This window comes from Coptis chinensis, chromosome 1, assembly GCF_015680905.1.
Source record: "Coptis chinensis isolate HL-2020 chromosome 1, ASM1568090v1, whole genome shotgun sequence".
Taxonomy (NCBI): domain Eukaryota; kingdom Viridiplantae; phylum Streptophyta; class Magnoliopsida; order Ranunculales; family Ranunculaceae; genus Coptis; species Coptis chinensis.
The window spans coordinates 6,412,562-6,422,685 of record NC_141456.1 but is presented as its reverse complement, the minus strand read 5'-3'; the positions used below and the strand labels follow the sequence as shown (position 1 = coordinate 6,422,685).

The following is a 10,124-nucleotide window of genomic DNA, read 5'->3' as shown; positions in this document are numbered from 1 at the left end:
ATTTATCACACTAGCCAAATTTAACACCCAACTAAATTTAGGAGTCTTCTAACAGCCACATTAGAATGATATAAAGGCCAATAAGGTCACGTATTATTTATCCACAACTAGATGCACCTTGAAATAATACTAGCACGTGACACTTTAGGAAACCAGCATGGAAAATTGAAAATTCAAAAAGAATCTCAAAATTCCAACAGGCTGAAAAAGTACATAATTCATGATTTCAAACGGAATCTCAGAATTTCAGAATTCCTATAATTCCGAAATCTTGAACTATGTGTAAAACTGGAATTTCAGACCAAACTTTAGCATCAGTGTCGGAATTTTGCTAGTCAGAAATCTCATAAACAGATCCTGACAATTAAATTTCTACAGATGTGATCATCACAATTCATTTAAACTAGGTTTTATGAGTTTTTTTTTTTTACTTCAGCAAAGAAATGGGGGTTGTTAATTGTTACCATCAGATGTTCTATGAGTGGACATTAAGGATTCCAAACTTCCACTAACCAAAACACCCAGGCCCATGTTTAAGACAGGCCCATGTTTAGCGAAAACATCAGTTTTGAGTCACACTCGAAGTGGAAGAAACAGACATATCTCAGTTGAGCTTCTCAAGTCTCAACACTCGCTCCATAAACTCTTCCTAGCACCTGTTTTTTCAACGTCTCGTTGGTTAGTTCTCTCTCTTCAGCTCTTCCATTATATACATCCCAATATTACATTGGAGTCAAACGTAATTATCTAGCATTGGGTTTATCAAGATTCAATTCTTGCATAAAACAATTGCTTAAGTTATTTTTGTTCAGTAACTCGTCATTAAAAAAAAAATCCACTATTTTAATAAGCCATATATAATATATTACAAAATCAAAATTAGAGGAGACATGAAGATTTACTAATTACAATTTATAGTTTTTTATTATTATTTTTTTCTTGTCTAGAGCTAACAAACAGTACCACAACTTTCCCATCTTCTTTGCGGGTTCAACCGTTTTACCGGTAAACCTTTTCGTACTTCATTATCTTCTGAAAATTCCACTTCCTCAACATTTTCCCTAACGGAGTCTGTTTGTGTTTTTTTTTTCCAGGATGCTTACTTTGAAGTATTCTTCGGTATTTCTGTCAACAAAGTTAGATTCAGTGAACATTTCCTGCAAGCCAAGCAGTGTTATAGTAAGCTTCATTGAGAAACTATTATTTACATTTTGCGCAACTGCACTAGTTTTTGTTCCTAGTCTCACTGCAAGATTTATGATGATTTATAGGTTTGTGCGGCAAAAGGTCCTCGGCCGAGATATCCTAGAGTGTGGAAATCTAGAACCAAGATAGGCACTATTTCCAAATCAAAGAAGCTTGTAGACTGTGTAAGTATTTTATAGCCATTATACAACCCCTCATTTGATAGAAATAGAAGATATCATATTAGCACTTTACATAACTTGTTGAGCTAAAGCGCACCGATCTGATTTGGTGGCCGCTTTCAAAATATGGCTGAATAATTACAAAACTCTGCTTATTCCAAATTTAAGTAACGATAAGCTCTCAGTTGGACCTGCTAATTTTGTATGCAACCAGATTACATGACCTTATTTGGAACACCTGATTAGAATCGTGATGGTTTTAAGCATAAATATTGATTTTAACATTCACGTGAAGAGACAAAGGTTAAAATTTATTCAGAAGTGATTAATTCAAGTTGATTGGAATGCTAGTGATGAATGATAACTGACTTTACATTTTGGACATATTTATATAGATCAAAGGATTGTCTAATGTCAAGGAGGAAGTCTATGGGGCCCTTGATGCTTTTATTGCCTGGGAACTGGAATTTCCTTTGATTACAGTAAAGAAAGCTTTGAAGTCTCTTGAAGAAGAAAAAGAATGGAAACGGATTATTCAGGTACGATACATTATCCATTTATAAATTGCTAATAGACCCTTCCCACATTCATCCACAGATAGAATTATCAATAAAATGGAGTTTCTGGGCATAGGTGACAAAATGGATGCTCAGCAAAGGTCAAGGGAGGACAAAGGGTAGCTATTTCATGTTATTAAATGCTTTGGCTGAAGATGGAAGACTTGATGAAGCTGAAGAACTTTGGGGACAAGTATTTTCAGAGAATCTAGAAAACTTGCCTCGTATTTTCTTCAATAAAATGATTTCGATTTACTATAGCAGGGGTATGCATGATAAGATGTTTGAGGTATTTCTCTACCATTTCACTTTAACTATAAAAAAAATTCACAGAATTTGTATCTTCACTATTTTTCTTCTCTAAATTATGTAGGTAAATATCTTTTTGTATGGTTCATGGCACAAATTCTAGTTTGAGGTCTTTGTTCTTAAACCCAAATAATATGTACTGATAGTAGAAGAGGTACGATGTAGGACAACATGGAAAATAGGAGAACAAATAAGTAAAGTGGAAAAGACCAAGCAAGCGACTAGCAAAGTCGGTAAAACCTTTGGGTGATGATACCAGAGGTCGGGTTGTTTGTTTGATGTCCAAATAGAATTTGAATCTGTTAAGTACACTGATCATTCCAAGTTGATAGGAGAATGTGCTGTCACGTGGACCAGATCTCAGTTTCCCTCAGAATTAAGTTGAACTACTGTCATGAGCCAATGAGCAAGTAAACATAGACTAAGCTTCTAGTAAATACTTTATTTACATCTGGTTGAGGAGAAAGCTATTTGAAGGTAGTATTATATGTTTTTTCCAGAAGGTCGTCCTACATTGTATTGGTAGCCTTTGTTTTGGTGCCAAGCTATCACTAATCTCAGTTCCATTTATAAGATTGTACTTTGTTTGTTTCTGAGCTTCAATTGTTAGCTTCACTGCATTATTACTAGGTTTCTGCCTTTTTTCGTCCAATGAATAATAAATGGAATTTTTCCACTCTGAAACTGTTGCCAAGTTGTTCAATTTGTGAAAATTGCATATATTAGGTTATTGTCTGATAACATGAAGATCACAATGTTTTCCTTTGGTCTGTGCTGCTGATAGGTATTTGCTGACATGGAAGAACTTGGTGTTCGACCAAACGACGCTATAGTATCAATGGTTGGAGATGTATTCCAGAAGTTGGAGATGCTAGACAAATATGAAAAGTTGAAGCAGAAATATCCTCCCTCCAAATGGGAATATCGGTACTTTAAGGGAAAGCGTGTCAAGGTACTTGCAAAACAAGTAAGCCTACTTGAGGAAGCCAAACATAAAAATGGGTATATTGAAGAGGCCAAGGACAATTTAAGTGAACCTGATGAGGTCGTTAATACAGATGTAGATGCAGTCAATGACGAAGCAAATAATCACATAAATGAATTTGATGAGGAAGTTAATTAGTGCTTGAAGGAAGCAGACTCCACCACTGACCTACAGAATTTGTACTATTGTGTTTTGAGGGTGAGTTTAAGGCTTTCCTGATGTGAATTATCTTATTCTAATGTTTCACATCTGCATTTACAAGTGTCTTGTGTAGTTCAAAATTGTCAAACACGCTGTATACTTACTCGATGGTGCACCATTGCCGCAACCGCACTAAGAGAATCATTGTACAAATATTGTTCTGTTATGTTCATACCAAAATTTGTAATTCTTGATGTTTCAGCCATTAGTGTGGCCCATGATAAATCAGTGGATGATGTGAATATCAGACTACCGATATGGGCTTCGGCTCTTTAACAGCTGAAAGCAGTGCAGTAGTATTTGTATACAAATTTCTTTCAAATCCAGAAACAAGAATGCTACTTGGTTCAAATGTTCAATACTGATCAAGTAAGCAAAGCGAACGTTCTGGGCCAAAAGGGTATGCGGACAAAAGTCATTTGGTTGGTTTCTGTCATCTCTTTTCTTCGTCTCTCTCCCTCTCTTTCTCCGCTCACGCCCCCACTGTATAGCAGTATCTAGTATAATTTCTGATACCATCGTCGGCACGTGATCAGGTTTGAAGTTCAGTTGTCTCTTATATATCGATTTTTTTACATTCCGAAAAATATCGTGAAAGTTGTAACAAACAGAATGAGAGCAGCACCTGTGGAGAGACCAAGGAAATAATTTAATTTTGTTTACATGTTTTGCCTTGAAAGGGTAAAGAACAGAATATTCTTTCAGAAAAACAGTTATGTCAGTTACTTATTTACAAACTCGTTACACACACAACCAACTGTTTCACCAACGGTATTAACTACCCACACTCAAGCAATAAAACAAGGAACAATTATAGACACATACACAGCCAACAACATCTTGAGCTCGTACGCAAAATGCAAGAATTTCGACTCTGCTCACAAACTCTTCGACGAAATTCCCCAAAGAGATACCGTTACTTGGAATACAATAGTAACCGGTTACGTAAACGTTGGGGACTACGAGAAAGCTTTAGAGGTTATGAAAATTATGAAGAGGGGCGGGTTTGAATTTGATCAATATACTTTTGGAAGTGTTTTAAAGGGTATTGCTTATATTGGTTGTGTTGATATTGGGAAGCAAGTGCATTGTGTTATTGTTAAGACGGGTTTCGAGACGAGTGTTTTTCGGGTAGTGCGCTTTTAGATATGTATTCCAAGTGTGGGAGAATATGGGATGCTTATGCGGTTTTTGAGTACATACCGGAACGCAATGCGGTTTCGTGGAATGCATTGATTGCAGGGTTTGTGCAGTTAGGTGACCGTCGGATGGCTTTTAGGCTTCTTGGGTGTATGGAGAAAGAGAGTGTGAGTCCTGATGATGGTACATTTGCTAGCCTTTTGACGTTGCTCGATGACCCTAGGTTTTACAAGCTAACAACACAAATTCATGCGAAGGTTATAAAGTTTGACCGGGTATGTGATGTAACTGCTTTGAATGCCACTATTAGTGCATATTCTGAGTGTGGGTCTGTTGAAGATTCCAAAAGGGTGTTTGAAAAAGCGGTTGGTATAAGAGATCTGGTGACTTGGAATTCCATGCTCGCTGCTTATGTAGTGCGTGATCATGGAGCTCTTGCTTATAAGCTCTTCATTGAAATGCAAAGGCTTGGAATTGTAGGAGACTTGTATACATATACTAGTGTCATAAGCTCTTCTACTGGACCAGATCATCAAAACCAAGGGAAATCGTTGCATGGATTGGTTGTTAAAAGGGGTTTTGAGCAAGCAACACCAGTCGGTAATTCATTAATTTCCATGTATCTAAAAGTCAGTGACAAATGCATGGTAGATGCATTAAACCAGTTCAATTCTATGGAATCTAAGGACAGTGTTTCTCGTAACTCAATACTAACTGGATTCTCACAGAATGGTTTGAGCGAAGATGCCTTAAATTTTTTTGCTTGGATGCGGTCTATGCCTCTTGAGATTGACCACTATTCCCTCTCTGCTGTTCTCCGGTCATGCTCAGATTTGGCAACCTTCCAATTGGGTCAACAAGTTCATGTCTTGGTCCTTAAGTCGGGGTTCGAAACTAATGACTTTGTAGCTAGTTCATTGATATTCATGTACTCCAAGTGTGGAATCATTGAGGATGCTAGAAAATCCTTTGAAGAAACTCCAAAAGACAACGCGATCACTTGGAACTCGATCCTTTTTGGCTACGCTCAACACGGGCTAGGTAAAAAAGCACTTGAGCTTTTCTCAAGAATGCAAGAGACAGAAGTAAAACCAGATCACATAACGTTTGTTGCAGTTCTCACTGCCTGTAGTCACATCGGACTGGTTGAACAAGGTTCTCAGTTTCTGAAATCCATGGAAATTGATTATGGTATTCCACCCCGAATGGAGCATTATGCTTGTGGAGTTGACCTCTTTGGACGGGCTGGACGTCTTAGTGAAGCAAAAGAATTGGTTAAATCAATGCCATTTGAACCCGATGCAATGGTATTGAAGACTTTGTTGGGCGCGTGTAGAATTAAAGGTGACATTGAATTGGCTAGTGATGTAGCAAAACTTTTGCTAGTCCTGGAACCTGAAGAGCACTGCACGTATGTTCTTTTATCAAACATGTATGGAAATCTTGGAAGATGGGATGAAAGGGCTAATGTTAAGAAGGTGATGAGGGAGAGAAAGGTTAAAAAGGTTCCTGGTTGGAGTTGGGTTGAGGTGAAGAATGAGGTACATGCTTTTAATGCTGAAGATCGGTTACACACTCAGTGTGAAGAAATCTATCTAATTTTAGGAGCTCTGGTGGAGGAGATTAACTGGCTCAGTGGCTGTGGAGATGTAGATTTCCACATCTGTAGTTTTGACTTTGGTAGTTCTTATTGAAAAATATAGTTGTCTCTTCCATAAAGCTTAAGATGCATTCGATCTTAAGAGTTCTGCCTTCTCCAATGAAGTGAAGTCGGCATGCAGTACACATCAAACCCCTCAAACCAAATTATTAAAGGTATCTTCAGTTCTTGACTATAGTGTTTTCTTATGTAAACTGAGATTAATTATTGATTTAATGACAAGCTAGAAGCTACTAATTCATTTATCTCAATAAATGATCAAGTTATTCTGAAAAATAAGAATTTAGAATTGGCAATAGGAATAGTGATAGACTGAGGCGTCCGATTGCATCCCTACTTATTATTGGTAACTGTGCAATGAATTTCTGTTTTCCGAAAGTTTCCTTATACGTGCTTTCATTTTTAAATAATGCCTTTATCATGTATTACATAAGCTACTCATCTTACATTTTTCAAGTACAGCACTAGTGTTTATGTCATGCTATGTCTTTTCCTGTATGTCTTAGACAAGAAAAGAAAGAATGATGTAGGTTCTGTTTTTTTTCAGTTTCTGTATGACCCATGTAGTTGCTTGGGTCAAATATGCAAACATTCCAATAGCTGCAGCACATTAAAAATAGGTCAAGATGTTGATAAGAAAGAGTATGTGGTAAGGTCAAATTCTATGAGAAATTTCTCATTTCTTGTAACTATTTTTATTGTAATTTAAAAAAATTATTGTAACTTTAACAAGGAAAATATGAAAGAATGTAAAACTGGTGGAACAGATAATCACAAGTGTTCCCTGGTCCCCACTCAATGTTATGACCTTATGGAAATGTTGCTCACTTATTACTCCCTTTATAATAATCTAATCCATAGTTTAAGAAAGAAACATACACCTTTTTACTTACTACTCCATTATGGTTGCTTTCTTTTCAAATTTCTCACCCTCCCAATACTTTCTTTGTTTCTTCCCAATAAAATCATTGGTGTGTAGAATCATTAAATCTGTCTCGTTACATATTCGAGTCTTGGCGTCTCATTAGAACTACAGTAATTTCATTATTGTCAAACATGGAGGGTTAGTGCTTGAATTAAGTATAGTAGTAGACCAAATTAATTCTAATCTGACAGTGCACTCTGTATGCTCATTCATGAAGGTTCTCCGCATATCCGTTTCTGCTGGACAAAGTTTTCAGAAAAGTCAGGAAAACCATGAGTATAGTTGCTACCTATGTTACATGGACATGCCATATTTTAAAAGTAATCTGTGTCGGATACATATCCACAAGTCCATGTCGAACACACCATGGACACATATTGTATGTGATATCTCGAATTTTAATATTTTACCGTGTCAGACACTTCATATCTGTGTCGGATATGGACACACGTATCCGTGTCAATGTAACTTAGGCTGCTACACATAAATTTGTTGTTCCACCTGATTTTATATTTGAGATTTAATGATTTATTCACATTCTGCTTAGATGGTTAATTACGTTGTACTTTCGCAATAATTAGACTCATATATGGTTTTTTTTTTAAAAGTAGTAAATTTATATGCTGAAAAAGTTTTAGGAGGAAAAATGTGTATCCTTGTTGCTTATTTTTGTTGGGGTATACTTTGTTTTGTCACTTGGTAAATGACATATTTGATCCTTCTGCTTTCTTTTCTTTACTTTTCTTTTTCTATATGCAAGAGCAATGGTTTTTCTTTTCTTTTCTTTTCTTTTTCTATATGCATATAATGGAGGATATCTCATCCTTATGTACCTATCTTTAATTATATTAATAAAGTTATACTTAACTGATAAAAAAAAAAAAAAACATATATTGATCCTTCTGCTCTTGCTTCCTGTGGTAGATAAGTTGGATTCTAACCTTGAGCTAATTTTGGTGTAATGCAATGTGTCAATCTATTTGCATAGTGGATTGGTCAAATAATTTAGGAACAGAGCTGATGTGTTTACTTTTATCTTTTAGTTGATACGGGATGCTGAAGAATCAGGGAATCTCTGCAATGTTCTTTGCAGTTACTGCACTATAAGGCTAGCTGAGGAGGGTGTCTTTACTCAACACTAGGAGAGGAAAAGAAGAAGAAAAAGAGAACAAGAAAATAATTTAGAATCTTAGTTAAGCCTAAAAAGAGAAGAAAAGATATTTAAAATCGTATCCATTTGTACTCAATTATTTACACATTCCCGGTAAATACAATCAAAAGAAACATAAAATCAAAACTTGTATTTTGTTGTATCTCATGGTAACAGCCCTCCCTCGCAGACACCCACCAACACGAACTCTTTCAGAAAGAAGAAGGAAAAAGTAGTTTTCCTAGAGAAGTATATCATTAGACCTTGTTCAAGACTCATGAGTGGAGAATCTTATACTTCTTGGAGGTTATGTTCACCTGCAGAAGCTGGATTAGCGAGGAATGTGGGCATGTGATCTCCAGCCATGATCACAACAATCTTGGGTTCCATCTCAGCTGGTGGAAGAGACAGGTTTGGTGCTTTTTCTATATCTTCTGACTCTGAACTAGTCGAGGATTTCCGATGGGTGCAAATCAGGATGATCAAGGATAAGACTATAAGGCCTAACATGGCCGCTAGACCGCCAAAGAGGTAAGGAATCGGAGTATTCCAAAGATGATACTTATCATTTGTACTGTGTGAGCTTGGAGGCCACATCTTTCTATTTTTCTAGTTTCGTAAGTACAAAGAACTGAGGTTATTGATCTCTATATATAATTGGGAAATTCACTGTGTAATGGTGCTTGGATTAGGATAAAGTGATTGCTTTTTGTGAAATTACAAAGTGCCCTTGATTCTTGCTTTTACAAAAGGAGTTCACTGGGGAATAAACCTACAGCCTACTTCATATATTGTAAGTATGTCGTTACACTTGATTTTAGACCAAATTATTGTAGCACTTCATCGATCGCACAGCCTGCGGGTGAGCTGGAAATTTTACTAGTTTCAATCCAGAATTCCAGATCATGTACGGGCAGGCATATTTTCACTGGACGTTGGAAAAGTAAGTGTACTTCAAACCTAAAAAACCTTTGGCTACTGGGTTTATTGCTTAAGTAAATTTTCATTGAATCTAGTTTAAAACTCTTCTATACTATGACAAAGAGATACTTTCCTAGTGCAAACTCTTGTAGTCACTGGAAAAGCTTCATTTGGTGTAACATTAATGACAATTAAATTTTAGATGTGAATAGAGATCAAGTGGTATGCTATTGTTGGCTCCAGTGTTGCCAACATCTCATGACATTGCATAGTTCTGTAGAAGTCATGTGACTGCTGCTTATATGGTTCTGAACAGAAGGGAACACAAGGGTCCCAAGAATTCCGATTATGTCGTGTTTAAAATGCTTACTCGGCAGATTAAGATGAATGTGAAAGGTGTGTTTTGCTAGTGGTAATGGTGGTGGGTGAAAGGAAGGATCCTTAAGATTGGAAAGAGAATATATGCATCTTTGAACTGGGCCTCCCAGGAGTCCCAGGTTCCCATCACCATGCCAACATATGTAGAACTTTCCAAATAGAATATATGATTAAAGAAAAAACGGTGGATTATATTCTAGAATCCAGTTGCTCCCAGCTCTTTTCTGGATATAATTCGATGTGAGCAAAGGATCTGGTGCCTGTTTGGCTTCAAGAATAAGAGTCACCACCTTTGTGACTTGGTAACTAACGTCATTTTTGTTGTTTTACTTACGTCTTCATGCACGCTGATTTTCACGTAAATGTATGTGGTCCGATTTCTTAATTTCGATAAATATAAAATGATATCTTGGTACTTTGGAATATCGAAACAACTAAAAAACAAAAGGGATAATCCTTTTCACGTGGTCTTTTTAATGATTACGACATTATTAAACAAATAACCACCTCGTTTTTTACCCTTATTATTAT

General features: G+C 36.4%; 2 protein-coding genes across 5 annotated transcripts; both read left to right on the top strand.

The window, feature by feature from the left end:
* The first annotated feature begins 601 nt into the window (after window positions 1–601).
* Window positions 602–3,666, top strand: EMB1417 (Pentatricopeptide repeat (PPR) superfamily protein). Of its 4 annotated transcripts, none has more exons than XM_086582440.1 (7): window positions 602–678; window positions 950–1,005; window positions 1,095–1,179; window positions 1,272–1,370; window positions 1,763–1,906; window positions 2,001–2,213; window positions 3,018–3,666. In XM_086582440.1, the coding sequence occupies exons 3-7, from the start codon at window positions 1,096–1,098 to the stop codon at window positions 3,354–3,356; spliced, it is 879 nt and encodes a 292-aa protein (XP_086438566.1). In that variant the 5' UTR covers window positions 602–678; window positions 950–1,005; window position 1,095; the 3' UTR covers window positions 3,357–3,666. The 4 variants fall into 4 exon arrangements, with proteins under 4 accessions (XP_086438566.1, XP_086438631.1, XP_086438495.1 ...); XM_086582307.1 differs by lacking the exon at window positions 602–678 and adding an exon at window positions 721–739; XM_086582505.1 differs by lacking the exon at window positions 950–1,005 and having other exon boundaries at window positions 603–739.
* A 304-nt stretch (window positions 3,667–3,970) lies between these two features.
* LOC147521702 (putative pentatricopeptide repeat-containing protein At3g25970) lies at window positions 3,971–9,011 on the top strand. Its single transcript, XM_086582207.1, is given in 3 exon segments — window positions 3,971–4,533; window positions 4,536–6,374; window positions 8,485–9,011. Coding segments are annotated over 2 exon segments (2,169 nt in total). The 5' UTR covers window positions 3,971–4,082; the 3' UTR covers window positions 6,254–6,374; window positions 8,485–9,011.
* The last annotated feature ends 1,113 nt before the right edge of the window (window positions 9,012–10,124 follow it).